At 56.2% G+C, this 20,725-nt stretch overlaps 3 protein-coding genes across 3 annotated transcripts in view; 2 read left to right on the top strand and 1 right to left on the bottom strand.

Moving 5' to 3' along the window:
• Positions 1-466: 466 nt before the first annotated feature.
• On the top strand, positions 467-15,071 carry TGME49_223450 (ubiquitin carboxyl-terminal hydrolase). The gene is made up of 6 exons (XM_018780000.1): positions 467-3,471; positions 3,971-4,175; positions 4,841-4,925; positions 5,846-5,973; positions 6,528-12,104; positions 12,620-15,071. The coding sequence occupies exons 1-6, from the start codon at positions 2,347-2,349 to the stop codon at positions 12,682-12,684; spliced, it is 7,185 nt and encodes a 2,394-aa protein (XP_018635894.1). The 5' UTR covers positions 467-2,346; the 3' UTR covers positions 12,685-15,071.
• On the top strand, positions 12,927-16,709 carry TGME49_223470 (hypothetical protein). The gene is made up of 2 exons (XM_018780001.1): positions 12,927-15,769; positions 16,235-16,709. The coding sequence occupies exons 1-2, from the start codon at positions 15,301-15,303 to the stop codon at positions 16,270-16,272; spliced, it is 507 nt and encodes a 168-aa protein (XP_018635895.1). The 5' UTR covers positions 12,927-15,300; the 3' UTR covers positions 16,273-16,709.
• A 739-nt stretch (positions 16,710-17,448) lies between these two features.
• Positions 17,449-20,725, bottom strand: part of TGME49_223480 (sushi domain (scr repeat) domain-containing protein) — a gene marked incomplete at both ends in the record, with an annotated part of 31,922 nt that continues 28,645 nt past the window's right edge. Inside the window, one exon of the mRNA XM_018780002.1 lies at positions 17,449-20,304. Coding sequence (XP_018635896.1) covers positions 17,449-20,304 — 2,856 coding nt within the window. The remainder of the gene's footprint in view (positions 20,305-20,725) is intronic.

Here is a 20,725-nt window from a genome sequence, read left to right as displayed (position 1 = left end):
GTTCCCCGGGAGATTAAACGGGGATTCCCGTATCTTGGTTGAGGACAGAAATATCCTATATCCCTAAACGGAAAGGTTCGCTGCGCAGACATTCACCGCCGAGGTACTTCTGTGCGTTGAGTGCGTTAAGCTTGATCAGGCGAACTCATCAAATTTCCCTCCAGACACGCAGCGTTCCCGTTTTTCCACTGTCGTCTGAATCGCCTTCAATCGAACGTGCTTGACAAGAGAGGTGCCGACTTAACCCACTAGTAAACGCCTTCAGTGCAAGTTTGTGCATGCGCAGTCTCACGCTCTGCAGAACTGGCACACTGGACGGGGGCCCCAGACATCTACCGTGCGCATGACCTGACTTTCACTGGCAAGCTCAGAAAGGGGCTCTTTCAAACGCGAGTTAGCAGAGACACTGGAAATCTGAGCTTTGACTCGAACATTTCTTTTTTTCTTTCGTCCTGGAAAACTGAGAGCCGGTTCTTGTCTCAGAAAAGCATACCGTCCTTCATATTTAAGCCGACCGCGGACGAACCGCTGGGCCGCGCGCGGAAGAGGCTGGGCATCGAGCTGCAAAGCTGCCAAACCGTTGCGCCTTCCTTTGTCTCAAGCCAAAGCTTTGCCTCAGACAAATTCCGTTTTGTGAATCCCAAATTCCCAGATGTCGGAAAGATGCAGAACAGACTTTCATACGTTTGTTGCTTGTCTTAGATTTAAGTGTTCGTCGCGCGAAGGCGGACTTCCGTAGCTCATTGCGTTTCCGTCGAAAGTGAATCCCGAAGGTTCCCTTTATGCATTTCCTTTTTTTCGCGGCACCGTCCGGTGGTTTTGTCGTGTTGTCGTCTCTTCGTTTCCATAGCATTCAGCCAATCGTTCTGCGATTACCGGCAGGCTGTCTGCGATTGTCGTCCGCATTCGTCGAGACATTTCATTCTTTTCTCAAGAACGGCTGCTGGTCTCCTTGTCTCTTTTCAGCAGGTGTTTCTTTTCTGTCTTCCACAGTTCATCTGCCGGCAGGTGTCACGTTCCTGCCGGGTTTGTCTTCGACAAACCAAACGAAGCAATCGACTGAGTCCGTTCGCAAAAACTCGATTTTCTGACTCCAGTCACCGGCCCAGCGAGCACCCGCAGCCATTTTTCTTTGAGTTCGTTGCGTAGCCGTTTCCACTGTCGCGCAGCGATGACTTTTCCCCGTCCGTCCAGCTTGGCGTAAGTAAGGCTTCCTTTCCAAGGAACCAATTCCTTCTCGTCCTCGTGTCTCAGAAGAAGGCAGCGGCATCGCGTGCTGTGCCACACTGGGCAAGTCCTCGTTGGGAGTTCACCCTTGGAAGAGGGAGAAAACTCGAGTTGTTGCCAGCATACAGGCTTTTCGAACAAAGGGGCTCGTTGGACGTCTCGAATCTGGTTCGAGGACGGAAAACTTCACAGTTGTCCCCAAACGAAGACTTTAGACCCAGGGAGTGAAACTCGGGTGTAGAGGCCTTGTCTCCTGGGACCACGCAGTGCCTACTGCGCGCCGTTTGTGCGTCTTTGTGCTTTCTTTGAAAACTGTTTTCGCTTTTCAAGTTCCTTTTCCGACAAAAGACGCTGTCCGAGCACTTGTCCAACTTTTGATTATGGCTCGCGGCGCTCTCTCCCGAGTTTATGCGGACATCCGTCGAGGTGAAACAGTGATCACACTGTCTTTTCGAGTAGGGAAGCAAACAAGGAGCTGTTAAAGCTGCAGGCGGGGGGGGAGCTTGTCTTTTTTCGCCCGTTGTCTGCAGACACCAGCATGCGTCTTCACACGATGCGCGTCTGTCGGGATGACGGGGACTCCTACGGGAGTAGGATAGCATGAGCAGCAGAGCTGGAGAATGCAGTGTGGTGATCGAAGAGGCACGACGGTTTAGTTTTTAGCTTGATTTGGTTGGTGTGTTTCCAGGTCTCTCCGTTTAAGCCGTGGTGCAAGTTGTCTCAGGAGCGCTCGAGTGTTTCAGCCGGTTTTGACGACAATGCTGGCACTTCGTTCCTGTTTAGTTTCCTCTCGGTCACTTTCGTCGTTGGCTTCGTCCTCCGTTCTCGCGTCCGAGTCTCTTCTTTTCTTCTTTCTCCCGTCGCTCCGCATTCTCAGGACCCTCTCGCCGCGCCACGGGTCCACCACTCACTCGGCTGGTTTTGCCTGTCACCCCCGTTCTCTCCCCTTTTCTCAGAAGAGTTCTTTCCACTCGCTCTGCACTTCCTCTTCCGGCTGCTTTTTCTCGTCTTCCTCTCCTCCGTCATTCCCCTGCTTTCCTTCCTCGTGCCTCTTCTGTGTTTCGGCTTTCTCCACTCCGTTTGTCTCCTTCTGTCGCTGGATTCGTCCTTTTCCTCACGATGTTTTCGACGACGACGCGTGACCGGGCGCGGCCGTTCCACAAGCCTTCGAGGCTCTCGACCCTGTTGCCGTCGCGTTCGTCGTCCGCGTCCCCGCCCCGAGGTTCTCTCTCCAAGTTCCCTCCCTCGCGAGCGATTGTCGGCTTGAGGAACTTCGGAAATACGTGCTACTGCAACGCGCCACTGCAGGTCTTGTTTTCTTGTCAACAGTTCTGCCACCATTTTCTCTCGCTGGTGCATGCCCGCAAACAGGCTCACCCTTCCTCACCCTACCGCGGCCGACTCCTCGAAGCCTGGGTTGCCCTCCTCCACCACATCTACACCCCTGCCCTCTCCAGTGGAGACGGCTTTGGAGACCGTTCCCAAGAGACCGGAGACACCTTTGCAGACAGCTCCAGCGACGCCGGAGACCGGCTGGGGGAACGCCTGCAGAGTTCCCGAGCTCGGCAAGCGTCCAGGAAAGAGACGATCAGACACGACAATTCGTCTCTGCATTCGCGACCGCAGGGACTCTCTCTCTCGACAGGCAGCAGGGACTGCACAGACGGGCGGCAGTGCCCAGGACGCCTGCTCGGAGGCGACGGACCTGTCTCAGCGCCGGTGGAGGCCGGCGCGAGTCAGAGTTGTCTGAAGCTTCTGGAGCTCATGCGGCGCCAGCATGCACAGTTTGCAGAATTTCAACAGTGCGACGCCCACGAGTTTCTGCGGACCTTTCTGGACGGCTTATCTGCAGAGTGCAACGAGGCAGGCTGGGAGCAGAGTGCCGGAGTTCCCGGCCGCGCCGCAGGTCGAGGGTGTCCACGCCTAGAGCCGCATGCAGGCGGAGAGACGCTTGAGGACGTCCGGGGCGAGGACCCGGCGCGGACCAGCGAACGGTTCTGGGCCGCGAACTTGGCTCGCGAAAGATCTGTCGTCACGGACTTATTTGCTGGCCAGCTGGCGACGATCATTGAGTGCGACAGATGCAGACAGCGGCGACACCGCTTCGACTCATTCCTCGATCTGTCGCTCGAATTCCCCGCCAACGACCTGCGAGGAGTTGCGCCCAGTGACGCGCCGCCCCCCGGCGCCGGTGGGGTCCTCCTCCAGGACATGCTTCAACATGCCTTCGGTGGAGAGACATCCGTAAGCGGAGAAGAGCCTCGGGAGCGAGGGAGCATTGAGAAAGAGCAGGAGAGAGCACTCCGTATAAGAGGATTTAGAACGGCCGAGACGACGCAGGAGTTACTTGAGAGAGGAAACAAGGGCAGAGGAGATGCCGAGAGGGCAGGAGAGATCCTCGAAGGGGGTCTCCGAGGGGAGAAGTCTGTCGCCTGTCGCCCTGTGTCTCTTTGAGGGCGCTCTTGTCTCCTCTCCCCCGTATTTGGTGTCTCCCTCTTGGGTTATGCCCCGCGTACTCACTGTTGGAGCTCGGGATTCCTGTTCGTCTGTGCATTTTACGTTCTTCACAAGGTTTCTCCAGTCGAGGACATGAAGGCCATAGTCTGTCGAGCGGAAAGACGTCAGGTGACGTTCAGAAACATGCGTCCAGTTGGCGTAGGGTGGCACATCTCCTGCATGCAGTTGTTACATGAGGCTGCGATAAGAGGTCCCCGATTCAGCTCGTGTGCGTTCTCTCCTTCAGGACCGACAGGCCGTCGACTGTCCGTTCTGCGGGGTGAGGTGCACAGCCCACATTCGCCGGTGTCTCTGGCGCCTGCCGCCAGAGTACCTCGTTCTCCACATCAAGCGTTTCTCCTGGGATCCCCGACTCGAGGACATGCGCCGAATCGATACGCGCCTGAAAGTCACGCAGGATCTAGACATGTCCCCCTACTGCCGGTTCTCAGGTCCGAACAGAAAGCAGAGCTGAAAAAGGAGATCTGAGAACACTGCTGAAAGGCACAAACAGATCAGATCTGCGTCCCTTCGAGACCTACCAGGAATGGACGGTTCTCGAATACACTTTCAGACTGTAGTTCTGCTGCTTTTGCGCCTTGTTTCTCTTCAGCTCTTTGTGTTTGTGGAGTTTATGATTCCTTCATCAGTCTGGATCGCTGTCGACGTCATCGAATAGAAGACCTTCGTATAGCTGAGGATGTGGAGAACAGCTTCAACATGATGTTCTAGCAAATTTAAAACCAACCGAAACCTTTCCTTCTTCACCTCCGTAAAAGAAAGCAGTTTTTGCAGCTTTAATTTTTGTTAGGAAAACAGTACCAGTTAATGCCTTTTCACATGCTTTAATAATACCTAAAGAATCCAGTGACTGTTTATCAAACACAAAGGTATCCGCAAAGTGTAATTATGAAATGAGGATACTGACACCTGCCCAGTGCTAATAAGTTAAAAAAAATCTGGGTTTCAACCTCCCCCAGAGAAATCCGCATGAAAGTTTCTCCTCTGTGTGGTGGCTGAGCCGCGGCTTTTCAGCAGGCGGGGCTTGTCTGTTTCACGGAAGTTTTCCTTGTTCTCCGATTTCTTCGCATTTCTTCGCTTTCTTTTTCTCCTGCAGAGCATGCATCGGTGAAAAATGCAGTGTTTAGACTCGAGGGCGTCGTCTCTCAACTCGGCACTGCCTACAGCGGCCATTACACAGCGTAAGGGATCTCACGAACCAGGTGACTCGCTGAAGAATGAAACTGTCAGGGAAAGAACAACGCATGCAGCGCGTTCTAGCGAAGGATTCCACGAGTGTGTCTGGAAGAAACAGACTTGTGCACTCCCGCCCAATCGCCGCACAGACAAAGAAGCTTAAAGGAAGAGGAAAACTGCGGCTCTGCATCGCCTTTCCACTTTATATCCGCGAACTTGCGCGCATGCAGTGCCAACAGGAAAGCTGAAGCTAGAGGCTGTCTCTCACGTCAAATGAGAGTCCTGATCTATTCACAAACAACTGTCTTTGGGGGTGTTCGGAACGCGTCGAGCCGACAGTTTACAAGTTGAGGGACTGTTCATTCGGTGGGTCTAACTCGTCTTGTGCGGGCGAAAAACGGAAAGAAGGAAGATCGAAGGACTGGGAAAGTACGTGAAGGAGGACGAGAGGAAAGAGAAGGAAGAAACGCGTTTTGTGGAGAACGAATCAAACGTTTACACCTCAGAATTCGAGAGTCTTTGCTTAGCCGAGTTGTCGACGCACAGAGGTGACGTTCCACACGGAACGTGGTACCGAGACGATGAGGACCTTTAGAGAGGTTGGACGAGTTGGCGGCGTTCTCAAATCTTTCCTTTCTTTAAAAATCGTTCGGTAAACCTGGTGCAACGGCGGCGCACAGAAACGTCCAGACTCCAGCGGACTCTGAAGAAATTCCATCACGGGTGGCGAGCGAGCTCGTTTCTCGTCTGGAGGCGCAGAGACAGCCGAGAGATGCGTTCCCCAGACATGGCGTTTCTCTGGGGAGATGTATTTGCCAGGTGTTTAGGTTGATGAGTCTCTTTGGGCTGCTCGGGGGAAACGATCTCGCACTCACTCGTCATCTCGGCTTCCGAGATGTTGTCTCTGCTTTTTCTCTCTTCGCAGCCTGGCTATGACGGGAGGGGGTCGGTGGACCTACTTTAGCGACGACTACGTCAGTGCATGCGAGTTCTCTCCAGACCCTAGGGGCGTCTATCTGCTCGTCTTTCGCCGCGCTTCCAATCTCCTGTCAGGTACTCGCCACGCAGAGAGACAAAAGGACCAAGAGTTCCATGCAGCCGCCACAAATGCCTACCTTCGTTGATCTTTGTGTCTGTCTCTGGATCGATGCCTATTCCCTACAGCGGGCTGTGCATCTCCCTCAGTCTTTGTGTCTCAATCTGCTCCTATGCCTATATTCTGTTCCTGTCTGTCTAGGACTCTGTATCTTTCCTGCTTCCTCGTTGCTGTTGGTCATGCCTGTTGCCTTCGTTTCTTCTCGTCTCCCGGTTGCCTCACTGCTTCCGCATGCGCCCTCGTCTTTCTCCCTCGACTGTTAACTCGTTTTTCCAAATTCACAGTTCTCTCCCTCATCCCTGCTAAGACATACCGATGCACTGGGTCACAGGCAGGAGTTCCTAGAGATTCAGTGAGTTTCATCTCGCGTTTTCGTTCCTCTGTTTGGTCCGTGCGTCTTCCCTGCGGTGCTGTGCTTCTTGGTCCGATTCCGCTCCTCCGTACGTTGTCTCCCTTTCTTCGTGGATCGCCTAAATGATCCGACGCGCTTCGGCGCTTTTCTCTTGCTCAGGCTCAGATTCAACTGCCGTTCGTCGTTCGTCGCCCCCTGTGCAAGGTTTCTCACGGCCTCACGACACGGGCAAAGGCGGCTGCGCCAGTCGCTTGGTGCATGCGCGAACCGCTCAGAACCATCCGGGCCGAGGAGCCACCGGCAGAGACACCAGGGGAGACAGTTGCGGAGACACCAGCGGACCCCACAGGCGCCGCAGGAGCTCGAGCAGTCTGGAGACAGCCTTGGGCGTTCCGGTCGCCGAGGCTGCTTCGTCGAAGACGCGGTCGCCGCCCCTGAACGCTGAAATTGTGCGAGGTCGACGCTGGACAGAAGCCAGCGAGCGCAGTGCGCCTGAAGAGCCAAAAGACAGGCCTGACGGTCGAAGAAGAGAGACAGAACAGAGGGAGTTGGAGGGGAGAAAGAGAAGAGAGAGAAGGCAGAGAAGCGAGGGAACTGCGGAAGACAAGAAAGGTGCAGAAAGGAGAGAGCTCGAGAGAGAAAGGAATGAAGGTGGAGAACAAGGCGGGCGCCTTTGTCGAGTGTCGCTGTCTCGGAGTCGAGTTTTTCAGCGACGGTCGGAACAGGCAAGCGAAGCTGAAGTGACTGTTTCTCCCCACTCTTCGGAAAGTGAAGAGAGGCGCCGCCTCCCCGGAGGCCTGAGAGACAGACTGACTCTGCGCTGGAGACGCGAGGCTGCTGCAGAGCCGGAGAAGAGAGAACTCCCGAGAGCGAAACTTGAGACCTGTCCGACGTTCGAGACAGAAGTAGGGCAGCGCCTCGCCATCATGTCTCGCCGCCTTTCAGAGTCCTGCGCCGGGAGACACTTCGCGTCTGAAGAAGAGACTCGTTCTTGTAACAGTGAAGAAACTTGTGCCTCCGAGGAAGCGTGCGACAGACAAGCCACGAAAGGCTTCAGCGCTGCCTCTCGCTTTCGGTCCGCTTGCGCGCGTGAGAGTCATACCCTCACTGTCTCCGAGCATGCTGCCTCGCCCCTCCTGTGTCTAGAAACAGAGACACCCGACACCGGCGCAGAGACACCCCACTCCGCAGTGGCCGCGGAGCTGGCGGCCTCGCGACGGCCGCGCGCTCGGGGCAGGGATCTCCCATCGCGCTCCTCGGACGAAGACGCTGCGTCTGCAAGCACAGAAACGTCTTCTTCCGCTCTGTCATCTCCCTCGTCCTCTCCGTTTTCCTCGCGACACTGGCTGTCTTCGAGGGGAGCCTCAGACAAATTCGCATCTTCTCTGCTTTTTCGCCGCAAACGTGGAGTTCCGGCCTCTCTGGCGACCGCGGCCAACGAGACCTCTTGCGACCTCCGCGCTTCGCTGCTGCCCGCCCAACCTCGCCCTGTCTCCTCGCCCGATGGGCCTGTCTCCGAGGGCGCGGCGTCGGGGCCCGTGGGGCGCGCAGACAGTTCGCGGACGCAGGCGACGAGCGGGAGGCCGGACACGCCGCGGAGGCGGTTCGGCTTATATTCGGGGCGGCGGTGGCGAGCGGTTCGAGCGCCTGCCGAGTCTCCGAGTCGATGCCGAGGGCAGGAGACTCCGGCAAGCAATCCGAGCACTTGCGGCAGCGAGTCAGACGAGGAGGCGACGTCTTCTTCTCTGTGGTCGCGAGAGAGCAGGAAGCAGCAAGGACCGACTCTGGAGGGCGGGCAGCCTCTCCGAGAGTCGAGAGGCCTGAGAAGCAGGAAAAAGGAATGTTCTCCGAGTTTTTCGAGAGGGATCCAAGACTTGGTGAATCGGCCAACGCTGCTCACAGGCATGAGCAGAATCGCGAGAAGAGGCAACTCCTCGAGGCGATCTGGCCGCGCCGACTGCCGCGAGCAGTGTGGGGACACAGCGTCCTTTGAAAGAGACGCCGCGACGGGACTCGGAGACGCCCCTGGCTCCTCTTCGGCTGGCGCATCCTCCCTTGCCCTTTGTCTCTCTTCAGTCTCCTCTTCGCGACCGTCCACAAGGCCTCACAACGTAGAGACTGCAACTGCGGGGGCCGTGTGTGGGGTGTCTCGAACTGGGCCGAAGCGCAGCCTGTCTTCTCTGCTGCGAGGGAGACCTCGTGTCCATGCTTCGTCTACGTGCTCGTCGTCGGGCAGCTCGCCTTCTTCTTTGAAGCCAGGAACTTCGGGGATAGGAGACAGAGGCGAAAGAAAGAGGGGAGAGAGGGGCGAAAGAAAGAGGGGAGAGAGACGCGACAGAAAGAGGGGAGAGAGAGGCGAAAGAAAGAGGGGAGACAGCTCGCCGGGGACAGGCGCGAGCCCAGAAGGGCAGCAGGTGGGGGGGGACGCCTCAAGGAAGTCACGGTCGCGCGGCCCGCTCGCGGCTCTGCGGTCGGCAGCGGCAGTGGCCTCGGGAGCTTTTGCGCGGGTGAAGACGAAAGAAGAAGAAGAGCGAGGAAGGGACGATGCGACTCGGAAACAAAAGAGCAAAGAGAGGAACGAAGCGACGTCGGGGGGTTGGACCGGAGTCGTCAGTCTTGGGGACAGGCGAGTGCGGGGAGACGCCTTTGGCCTGGGCCTCGGCGCAGGCGAGAAGACCGACAGGGAGAACGAGGAAAGAGGACCAGAAAGAAGAGAGACACCGGTTGAAGGCGCAACGGACACCGGCGTCGAAACGCCGAGCACGAACGATGGCAAGGCGGATCCCCCGCGCGAGCCGTCGTCCTTCTCCCTCTTCGCGTCGGAAGGCTGTGGAGGTGTCCTTTCGGTCCAGGCGTCGATTGGAGCCCAACTAGCGACGCCCGCTACCGCGGAGACACCTTTTGTGGACGCCGCGGCCCCGCCACCGCCGCCGTCGGAGAAGTCTGCAGTTCCTGCGCGGATCGTGCGGACCGCGCCGCCTGTTTCCACGCAAGCCTCGCTTCCGATTTCGGTTCCGCCGTCACCGCCACCGCCCTTACTGGAGGTGAAGTCTTTTCCACGTCGAAGCTCCGCGGCGTCCATTGCCTCGATAGGCCCTCCATCTGCATGCGCCCCCGGGACCTGCGACCTGCGGACTCCTGCGGGGGTCGTGGCTCCTGCTGTCTCCGCCGTTTCGCTGCAACCGGCGGCGTTCTCTCTCTCCAGAGACACCCGGTCGATAGAGGGACAGGCGTGGAGCCGAAAGGAGACACGGCGGGAGAAACGTGAGCTGTGCGACAGGCAGCAAAGACGCGACTCGGCCGAGGAAGGCCCCCAGTGTCGGCTGTCTTCTGTGTCGCTGCGAAGCGCCCAGGCGACGTCTCCGGTGTCTCCCATTTGCTCGATGCCGCGGCGGGTGTCTGCGACGAACACCAGCGCGAGCACAGACGGTCGTGTGTCTGCGTCTTCGATTTCTCAGGACGCTCCATGCGGCGACTGTTACGCGTTCTGTCCTGCGGTCTCGCTCTCAGACACACAGGCTGCTTCTTTCGCACCCCCTCCGTTTGTCTCCTGTCCCTCGCACCGCCGCGCGCCGTCTCCTCGAGGGTCACCTTTCAGTGCGTCGAGCCTGGACTTTGGGAGGGCGTTTTCAACTGAACTTCTCTCTAGACATGGAGACGCGGCGAGAGGACGCGCAGTCGGCGTTTCACAGCTCGCTGTCTTCGCAGGCAGAGCCGCAGGGGAGACACAGGATACGCCACAGAGAGAGGACATCGAGAGGGAAGAGCGGCAGAGCGACTCTACACACACGAGAGAACGGAGACAAGAAAAGAGAGAGGTGGTGTTGAATGCGGTTGACCACCGACACGGGGAGACCTCGAGAAGCCTGCACTCCACGCAAGCCCGAGCCTTGTGGCGATCTACTCCGCATTCTTGTGATCCCAGCCTTGCCTTCGTGGAGAAGCGAGGCGTGAGCACTGCGTCGCCCACAGACTCAAGTCGTTCAGAGCCGATTGCTTCTGCTTCTGGCTTCGGCCGAGACCGGAGACAGCCGGAGGATGGCGAGACGCGCGACGCCGCTTTGGCGGGGCTGATGCAGGCGCGAGTTGACTTCGGGAGCGAAGGGGAGGATACCTTCGTTGACCGCGAAGAAGCGAGGCCACAAGCAGTTTTCTCTTGTTCCCCTCTGCACCAGAGAAGCGGCTGCGGCGCCTTCGTTTCGCTGCTTGCCCTCGCAGCAGACGAGGCAGAGCTGCGGGCAGAGGAACTGCGACTTGAGGAAAGACTCAAGGCCCTGCAGGTCCTTGGATGCCCCGCGGACTTCATCGCGGCCGGCGACGGAGACAGAGAGACTGAAGAAGATCGAAGTCCAAACGCGGCTGATGGACTGGGCTCTGCCTTCTCCGCGGACCTTGGGCGAGGACGCAGCTGCGGCTCTGCTTGCTTCTCTTCTGCGAATGTGAGAGAGGTCGAAGAAAACGAAGAGGCTTCTCTCGGGGCGGTGGAGAGCAGCGCGGCGCCGCCTGCGACCGAGGTGTCTCCTCGCCCTGCTGCTTCTGGCGGGTCTCCGCCGTCGCGCCTCGCAGGCGGATTGGAGGAGAGGAGGCGCAGGAGAACCTCTGGAAAGAAGGAAGAAGAACAGCCGACCGACCAGACGCCAGGTGAGACGCCAGCGAAGGCGCGAGAGAGACGGTTCGAGGAAAGGCGTGGAGATGAAGGAGGTGCAAAGAAGAGAGAGCGGTCGGCGGAGAGACCAGCGACAGCGAGACACCCCAGTGTGCATCGGCGGAATCGAGGGAAGCTCCAGTCTCCCCGAGAACTGGGCGCGGCTCTCCCCGTTCTTGAGGAGGACACAGAGAAGGAGAGAAAAGAGACCGAGCAGCCGCTTAGGTGGGGAGAACACGAGGGAGAAGACTGTCTCGGAAGAGAGACGAGGACGGAGAACGAGGGGGAGAATAGGGAAGAAGAACCTCGGAAAGAAGAGACGCAGAAAGAGGATACTGAACGAGACAAAGGAGCAGTGGGAAGCTGTGGGGGGACAGTGCCCTGTTTGTTGTTAGAGATATCCGACTCCGGTTCGCTTGCTTCGTGGAGTGGCTCGCGAAGCGAGGCTTCGAAAAAAGAGACAGGGGAGCTGGGCGCGCAGAGGCCTTCCAGCGGCTCAGCGAAAGAGGGCAAGAGCGAGGCTTCCGAAAAACGTTTCCTCTGCGTTTCAAAGCGCTGCCAGGAGACGTCTGCCCCGCCCGTGGGGACTTGTCGGACTCACGAGTCCATTCAAGTTGCTGATTCAGTCTCTTCTTCGGAGCCCCGCATGTCTTCTTCTCTCTCCTCTTCCTCCACTTGTTTGAATGTAGCTTCAGAAGAGAGAGTTCACAGGATTGCCTTGGCTGGACAAAAGCGAGGAAAGGAGACAAAGCGAAGCGCCCTGGACTCTCACCAGACTCCCCTGCTGGCCTCGCCTTTCCCAGGCACTCGGCGGCTGGCGGGTGTGCGCGGAAAGGAAGCAGACAGAGAAGCGCGTCGTGGAGGAGAGCGAACGGGAGCCGACAGACGGCACGAACAGCCTACGAACGAGAGAGGAGAGTCGGCGTTCTTCAGAGACGCGCGCGTGGACGACACTCCAGAGACGGAGGGAGACGCAGGTGACGATGAAAAAGCAGAAGACGAACGAGAGGAGGAAGCAGGAATCTCTGAGAGTTCGACTCTGGTGGCTGCGATGCAACGAAGAAAAGGAGAGTCGAACAACCTCCACGTTGGTGAGGAGCAACAAGCGCTAACCTCCCACCCAGGACATGGGGACAACTGGAGACAGAGAGAAGAAGAGAACTCGAGAGAAGAAGAGAACTGGAGAGAAGAAGAGAATTCGAGAGGAGAGGAGTGCAGCGTTGATAGCGGAGAGAAGGGAGGAGAGGAAGTTTCAGAGGTGTGTTGTGCCAGAGTGCTCGGCGTCAGTCGAGAGAGAGAAGAAAAACAGAGGAGAGGGCAGGAGAGAGAGCGACTGGAGACTGGATGTGAGAAGACCGAAGCGCCTTCGAAGCTCCACAGAAGGAACAGCCTCCCCGTTTCGCTTGCAGAGAGCCGCGTGAGGAACGAAAGGAATCAAAGCTTCCTTGCTGGCCAGGACGCGTCTTTCCTTTCAGCGGCTTCCCTGCTTCACCATGCGGTCGCTTCTCGTTTCGACGCTTCCTCGGTTTCCGCTGCCCTGCAAGAGTCGTTTTCTTCTTCGTTTTCTCTTCCTTCTCTCGGCCGCCGGGGTGTCTCGGCCTGCCAGCCGCAGCCACACGGGGGAGACGCGCGCACCCGACGGCCTTCCGGAACCGCTTGTTCGTCACCTAGGCCTCTCGATGCCCGACTGCCTGCGCGCTGTCCCCACTGTCTCACGCCTCGTTCTGCTTCTGTTTCCTCGTTGTCTCGTCCATTGTCGTTCCATTCGTCTTCTTCTCGTTCGGTTCCTTCTTCGCGTTCTGTTTCTTCGCTTCCGCCGGAACCGTGTCGACCGACGCCGCCTGAGAGACGCACAGGCGCGCGGGTCTCCGTGGGGGCGTCTTGCGCAGGTTCCTGTCTTTCCTCGCTCTCTCCTTTGCGTCGTTTGAGTGACGCAGAGAGACGGAGAGAAGAGCATTCGACAGAGAGCGACGCGGGAGCGCCGCTGGAAAACGCGTTGCCTGAAACAGCGAACGAGTTTTCTTTCGCTGCAGATGCGTTGCCGCGCCTCAGAGACGCACAGCGAAGGCAGACCAGCCAGTCGACGAGAAACAAGCGTTTTTTTCTCTTCTGCGTTGACACTCGGGAGAGCGCTCGATCCAACAAAGAGAGAAATGTGGAGAAGGAAGATAAGAACAGAGAGAAAGAAGATACGAACAGAGAGAAGGAAGATAAGAACAGAGAGAAGGAAGATAAGAACAGAGAGAAGGAAGATAAGAACAGAGAGAAGGAAGATACGAAAAGAGAGAAGGAAGATAGAAAGGAAGAGGAAGAAATAAGTATTTGGGGGAGAGATGAGGAGGGGAAAAATCACATTACGTATCATCCTGTTGGCGCCTGGTCTCTCTGCTCTGGCGGGGGCGTTGGGAGTCTCTTGACGTTTCCAGGTGGAACGACGCAAAAAGCGGCGACTTTGCCTGCTTCGCGAGCGTCTCTCTTCCCCGCAACCGAGGAAGCATCTTTTCTCTCCACAGACACCAGCCTTTCTTTCCTCTCACCTCGCGTTTCTTCCTCATCTTGTTCTTCTCTCCCGTCCTCTTCTCTCTCCTGTTCTTCTTCTCCTTCTTCTTCTGGGGATGCGCCGGGAGACCCGCGCGGGGGGCGTGTAGGACTCGGAGTACTGGAAGGCATGCAGTCACAGACTGATGGAGGCTCCTCCCTGGGAGAGAAAAGGAGACTCGGGGATCGTTCGGAGACCCGCCTGCCTCCGGCTGCAGGCGTCGCCAACGCCGCAAATCTCCTCCCTCCCCTCCTCCCGCCTTTAACTTGTTCCTCGCCTCTGCCTCCGCGACATGCCGCCGTTGCCTGCGCCTCCCTGCCGGCCGTCTCCAACCTAAATGGCGATCTGATACCCTCCCGCTCTTCTTCGCTGCGTCTCCCTTGTCGGATTCCATCCTTTTCTTCCTCCCGATGATCCTCGCTTTTTCGTCTCCTCAGTGATCCTCTCTTCTTCATCTTCTCCGCGTTCGCCTTCTGCTTCGCCTTCTCTTCCTTCTTCTGCTTCGCCTTCTCTTCCTTCTTCTCTTTCACCTTCTCTTCCTTGAGGGATATCTGCTTCGCGATGTCGTGCTGTAGAGGGCGTCGGTTCGTGACGTTTTCTCTTTCGGCGCGGCGATGTCGGCGAAGCTCGGCAGTTCGGATGGCGCGCGAAGAGGGAGGAACGAGAAGACGCGAAATGCGTCTCCGCGATGAGACACAGCACTCGAGAAAAGCGGGGAGTCTCTTTGAAGAAGTTAAAGAGAAAGCCACAGCCCGGTCGAGAGAAGAGGACCAGGAAATCTGAAAGAAATGGGGAAAGAAGATATCTCAGAGCAGTCAGAGGAGACGAAGGGGATTCCAAAAAAGGGGGACTTCTCAACTCTTTGCGGGGCTTCAGACACAGGGCACAAGCCAGGTTTCCTCCGTGGTTTGTGTTCACCCTGATGGCGCATGCGTTCCAGAAGCGTTCCGGGTGTTCGATTTCTCCGGGGATTTGTGAAGTAAAACCTATCAGAAGTTTCATGCAGAGGAGTGAACCTGAGCATGTCCTCTTGTCCGGTGAAGCAGTTGCGCGTCCGCATCTCTGTCAGTCTCCTGCAACATGGAGAAACAGACGCGAAAGTGAGGCGTCTGGCCTGCAGTGACAGAACGCGTAAACGAACTCTCCTGTGGGGCTTGGGTACGTCTTTCGACGCCTCCGAATTGCCCTCTCTCGCGAGCGGTCGAAGTTCAGAGACATGGCTGAAGAAGTCTGCAGTCGTTTCAAGAGAAATCTAAACCTTTTCCTTGAGCTAGGTAGTTGCGTCGAAAACGCGCCGCAGGACGCCTTGACAGAAACCACACTCAGCTGTTCAAAGGATAAATGGCCAACTTTGTTTCGGCCTAGACACATTCCACAGGCGAAAAGCTCCTCCGCCTCTTTGCTGCGACTCCCTAAAAACGCAGGAAACCGACAAACAAGAAAAAACGAACAACGAGAACACACAGACACTGCTGGACTCGAACAGGCCCCTGTCTCTATTGCTTCCCTTCATCCACACATATAAATATATATATATATATATATATATATATATGAGTATGCGGACATGAGCATGCATCTACTATATATGTGTGTATAGCTATATATATATGAATATTTTAAAAAGCCAGGTGTATAGCGATCCTTTTCTGTATCCATATATGTATATATACATATATATACATATATATATATATATGCGTATGTATGCATGCACAATCTATTTTTACATATCTGTATGTATTTAAATGTATGTATGTATGCATCCGTGTGGGGAGTGTGCGGCGTTGCGTCTGGATATGTTTGTATGTTTTCTGAGCCAAGGTGTAATCGGTTCAGGTCTACATATATGTGGCTGTCCCCATTTGTGCAGCAGAGAGTGTACATGTAAAGGGGGGGGGGCCTGCGAGGGAGACGAATCGTTTTTTATGTGTTGTTTTTCGTCAAAAGAAGACTTGAGTCACTCTTTAGAGAAAGCAGACTCTGGCGTTTTGAAGAAACGAACAATCCTTTTCGAGACGGTGTCATCGCACCTCCACGGATGCAGAGACGCAACTGTCTCATTTTCTGCGTTTCGAGAAATATCAACTTTTCTTCTTTCCGCCTTTGCCATCCCACCCACATGTCTCTTCTGGAGGCTTTCTCTCTTGCGTTTCTCGACTGCTGAGGCAACCGAATGGCAAAAGACACTCGCCGGAGAAACTCCTCAAAGTGAAAGTATGCTCTGTAAAGTTCAAGAAAAGCCTGTTTCCTCAGTCCGTGAGCGGGCGTTCGCTTGTAGCTTTCGCGAACTAGATCGTAGGGAGCGAGTCCTGTCTCGACCCCTGTGGAGACGAGAAATGGATTTCGACTACCTCTACAACCTACTTCCCATAACATTCTGAGATCGGAGACTTCTGTGGGCGCCCAAGCGGCTCACTGTCAACCATCCGGCAAATATTTGTGCATAAAAACATCTCTTTCTGATTTGCCGTAGACATATAAGCCTGTCGCTCCTGGGTACGTGGACAACTGCGTATCTAGCAAACCAGCCGTCTTAGTTGCATGCCAAATTGTATATATATATATATATTTATCTACGTCTATGTATATCTACTTCTGCGTGTAAATATATACATTCGTCCTATTGGTGATCTCTGTCTATACATGTAGATTCACCTGCATTCTTTTGCGTATACGCAGGAGTATGTCATACAATGTGCAAGACTGCGTTGAGCTGAAGGAGGACGCAGCGGCCACTGAACACCGATGCCTTGGCGAGACGCAGACAGGAAAGACTGAACAGGGTGTCTCTCTTCGTAGAACCTAGGACAAATATCACTTCCAGGTGCATGAAGCACCAGCGTTTGAAGTCCAGGAGAGAAAGAGAAGAGAAAGAGAAAGGAAACCACCGACGATGAGGACAGCGGCGCTCGCTGACGCATGCATGCGCAGAAGAGAAGGAGAAAAAACCAGAAGCTCATGAAAAGTGCAGAGAGGAGAGAATTGACCGGAGAAGACACACAGGATCACAGTCCTCTCAAGCTAGACAGGAAAGAAAAAGAGACGGATTTATACATCTTGTTATGCAGAGAGACGCATTGCTGAAGTTGCGTATGGAAGAGGAATGATTGTAAGCGACGACCCGAGTGAAGAAGACGCAGGTGAATGTGGCTGCTTCTCCATCCAGGTATATATATATATATATATATTTATATATATATATATATATATTTATATATATATATATATTTATATATATATATATATTTATATATATATATATTTATATATATATATATATTTATATTTATATATATATATATATGCACATCTCCTTTTGGTTGCATGCAGTTCCCTACGTTCGAGGCAGGATCAGGATTTCGGTTGCCATTGGAAATGAAGGAAAAGTCCATTTTGTCTTCAAATGTTTCCTCCCCTTCGTGCTCTCATCATCCTGTCTCTGCAGGTCTCCCTCCGCCATGTGTCTCCTGCACCGTGTCTCCTCTCTTTCTCCGCCCTTGGTCTTTGTCTCGTTTCTCTTTCGTTTTAGTCCCCACTGTCTCCCTTTCCTCTCGCTGTTCTCTGCCCCGCGTTCTCCCGTCCGCACCCACTGCAGCAAGAAAGTGAACTCAATTGCTTTTCGTTTTTTCTTTTTCGACGCGGCACACTGGGCCGACTGCACGCGCCATTCGACACCTGCAGCGGCGTCTCGAGGGTGAGAGAGAGAAAGAAGAAGAGAGGAGAGAGACGTTGGACTCTTCAGGAGGGCCGGAACTGCGCTCTCGCCGTGCTTTCCACGGCTGGCCTGTTTTGCTCGTCCTTTTGGTTTAGTGATTCTTCTTCTGCTTTCATCCCTCTCTGTCTTGATTCCCGCCTCTTCTTCTTTCTTTCCTCTCGTTCGATCCTCCCCGTGTCTACTCTCTCTCTCGGTCTCCCCCTGGCGTTGCCATCTCTTCGCGACTCCCCTTTCCTTTCCGTTCCTTCTTCGCCTCCTCTGCTTCTGCCTGCGTCTCCGCGCCTGTCTCTGCAAGATGAAACGATCGAACAGCTGCCGAAGAAGAGTCTCTCCGGCGAGACGCAGACGCCTCGAGACTCTGCGTACTTCTCTCCCCAGTTTCGTCTGCTTCGCTGATGGTGCCACAGAGAGTGAACGAGGCTGCGAATTGACTTTCGCGTTGGAAGCGTCTGCCTTCTCTGCGCCCTTCGTCTGCTCCTTCGTCGCGCTCCCTTCTCTTCTTTTCTTCTCCCGAGACCTGCGGAGAGGCTCCGGAGACTCCCGCCGTCTTGCCCTGCCTCCCAAGCGCTGTCTCCTCTCTCCCCGACTCCAGCTCGACTTCCCGGCGCAGTCGCCTGTACCACCCATCTTCCGCGGCGGCCTCACCGCGCCCACCAAAGGGCCGCTGCATGCGCTCTGCATGCAGCTTGTGGTAGAGGGGCAGCGAGTGCACAGACGCCTCGACAGCCGCGAGCGTCGAGTTCTCGGTCACGGACGAGCCACAGACCGACGCTCCGAAGAAGGCGCCCTCGTGTGGAGGGAAGCTCACGGCAGGAGACGCTTCGCTCTCACTCGCTTGGCGTCGATTTCCGCTCGACGCATGCGCCGAGTTTCTGCGCGAGTCCACGTCTCTCCGCTCCTCAGAAGCTCGTGGAGCTGCTGAGGCGTCTAGACACCCGGGAACGCGCGCTGCGCCGCCTTGTGGGGCGCTGTGGAGCTGCGGAGGTGACAGGCCTCCAGTGCGCGACTCCGGTGGTCCTTTTGCCTGTCTCGAAGCGCCGTTTTTCTTGCCCGACGAGGTCGCGTCGACGGCGCCGGAAGCCGCGGAGCCTTCCGAAAGACGCGCGGAGTTCGTGTAAGCCTGGAACTCGGTCCTCACGCTCACAGTCGCCACCGAGGCGCCGCCGTCTGTTCTTTCCTGAGACCTCGAGAAGGATGTCTCCACGGCTCCGGGGCGACAGGACGTAGAGGCTGCATGAGACTCACTCCCCAGAAAGGAAGGACAAATCGAAGGTCTCACCTCTCCGGGTCCGCCTCCAGGGCCGCTCACCCCACACCGTTTCCCCGTCCTGAGTTCTTCTCCGTTTCCTTCTGCTGCTCTCGCTTCTTCTCTGCCGTCTCTCTCTGCTTCGTCTGCGTCTCCACAGGTTCTCCACGCACTGCGAGGTCGATCCCGCGGACCCTCTGGCGCCACACACCAGGCGTCCGAGTCGTCGGCTTGCTGCTCGGCGCGTCGGTCGACTCCAGAGGCTTGAGGCGTCTCCCCGGCGCCGGGAGGCAGGGAGGAGACCTTGAGCGCCTGCACAGTTTCCTCGCGCGCGATGAAGTTCTGGGTGGCGCGCGCTTTGAAGTGGAGGCGCCAGGCGATGAAGACCGCGACCGCGGCGAGGGTGACGAGGACGGAGAAGATGACGAGACCGAGAACTCCCTCGCGGGAGAACATTTGAAGGAGAATCTTCTGCAGACCTGTCGCGCCTTCCTGCATGTCGGGCGGCGTCGCCTGCGTGCACTCAAAGAGGAGGGGCGACCAGCGACTCGCCTGACAAACAGAAGTGAAGGAGCGACGCTGGGGATAGAAGCCTCGCGCGCACGCCACCAGTCTGCGGTCGCCGTCCTCCCGGCCCTCGCCCTCTACGACGTATGCAGCGCCCAAGTCTGGAAACTCCGGACAAAGCGGCGAGCAGACCAGCGGACGCCCTATCCACTGACTGTCTACACACTCGAATCGAGACGGAGACACTTGAAGGCCAGCAGGCGAAAAACCGTGCTCGCATGCAACAGCCACCACGCTGCCGTGCGACACCGCGTCGCCACCCCGCACTCGATACGGAGATACCTTCTCACTGGCAGGAGGAGAAGGGGCGCGAGAAGAAGAGGGAGACGAGAGAGAAGAAGAAGCTTGAGACGCAAAGAAGTCCGCCGCGCGCGGACAGTTGCGTTTGCAGACGAGGAGATTCTTGAAGGTCCAAGATCCGTTGTCGCAAACGACGCGGTCAACTGCAGGTCCGCTGACGGGGAAGTAGAGCGGCGAGGCGCATTCCACTGCCTCGCCTTCGCCGTGCGAATACCATGCCCGCTGCCCACCGCTCGAGAGTCCTGAAGACATCCCCGACTCCGGAGAGGAAAAGAGACTCAGAGACCCCTCTTGCAGCCGACGTGAGACACGAGAAGAGAGAGAAGAGAGAGAAGAAGAAGAGAGAGAAGAAGAGGGAGAAGAGGCACGAGATGAACGTGAGAATGGGGAGAATGCCGCGAGTCTTCGTTTTCTTGGAATGAAAAGTCGTCGGCTGTCGCCCTGTCTTGATTTTCCAGTGAGTGCAGAGAAAGCCAACGTCTCCGCAGCGGGAAGTCCGTCGCCCACAGCGCCTGGTCTCCCTGCGCCTCGCGCCAGCGCTGCTGCTGTCTCCTCGCCTTCGTCCTGTCCGGAGCCGCGCGCGGTCGGAGAAGGCCGCGCGGCCGCCGAAGGTGACCGAGAGGCGAAGGCGGCAGGACCGAGAAAAATCAGCGAGTATCCAGGGTGAAGGAGACGGTGGAGATCGGAGACGGAGCAACCTTCTTTCGGCAAGTCTACCGGAAGTTCGTGTACACCCCAAGTGCCGGCAAACGGCAGCGGAGGCGACGAAGAAGAGACTGCAGGCGTAGTGACGGTGCGGGTCGAGGGAAGGGAGGAAGTCTCAACAGCGAGAGGCGAGTTGTGCGAAAAGTCTCGATAACCATCCAAGGCGACGGCGCCCAAGCGTCGCAAAATCGCCTCGTCCATCTGACTCAAGGTCGTCTGAAGAACACAGCTTCTCACACTCCCCAATGAAAAACTTTCGACCTCCTCAGACGCAGGATAAAACAACGTACACACCACGAAGGAACTCCTGTAGTAGAGTTCTACGTATGGACGTACGTGTATTTATCTATACACAGAAATCAGTATATTTGTGTGTCTGTCTTTGGAGATTTTTGCAGACTCCTTTGTCTCTTTTTGTGACGATTCCTATGTCTCTTTAGGGTATATGTTCTTTTCTCTGTATGCTTCTGCGCATAAAGAGACATGTGGACTTCCCTCTCGCTCTCTGTGCATCTATATACACTCTCCCTCACTCTGCCCTGCGCAGATACGCCTGTATCTCCACTTGGGCGCCTCCATATGCAGACGTCTCTCCCTCTTTCCCATAATGCCTGTTCGTGTATCTCTATGTCTCAAA

The sequence above is a fragment of the Toxoplasma gondii genome, chromosome X (assembly GCF_000006565.2).
Source record: "Toxoplasma gondii ME49 chromosome X, whole genome shotgun sequence".
In the NCBI taxonomy this organism is placed as follows: domain Eukaryota; phylum Apicomplexa; class Conoidasida; order Eucoccidiorida; family Sarcocystidae; genus Toxoplasma; species Toxoplasma gondii.
The sequence above is the reverse complement of the archived record's forward strand: the minus strand, read 5'-3'. Positions and strand labels throughout refer to the sequence as shown.

Bases quoted from the DNA above. Each gene is read 5' to 3' on its own strand.
- TGME49_223450 (XM_018780000.1), top strand. From the start codon at position 2,347: ATGTTTTCGACGACGACGCGTGACCGGGCGCGGCCGTTCCACAAGCCT. The intron at 4,176-4,840 runs GTCCGAACAGAA...TTTCTCCTGCAG, and splicing joins CCCCTACTGCCGGTTCTCAG to AGCATGCATCGGTGAAAAAT. The intron at 4,926-5,845 runs GTAAGGGATCTC...CTCTCTTCGCAG, and splicing joins TACAGCGGCCATTACACAGC to CCTGGCTATGACGGGAGGGG.
- TGME49_223470 (XM_018780001.1), top strand. From the start codon at position 15,301: ATGTATGTATGTATGCATCCGTGTGGGGAGTGTGCGGCGTTGCGTCTG. The intron at 15,770-16,234 runs GTATGCTCTGTA...GCGTATACGCAG, and splicing joins AGAAACTCCTCAAAGTGAAA to GAGTATGTCATACAATGTGC.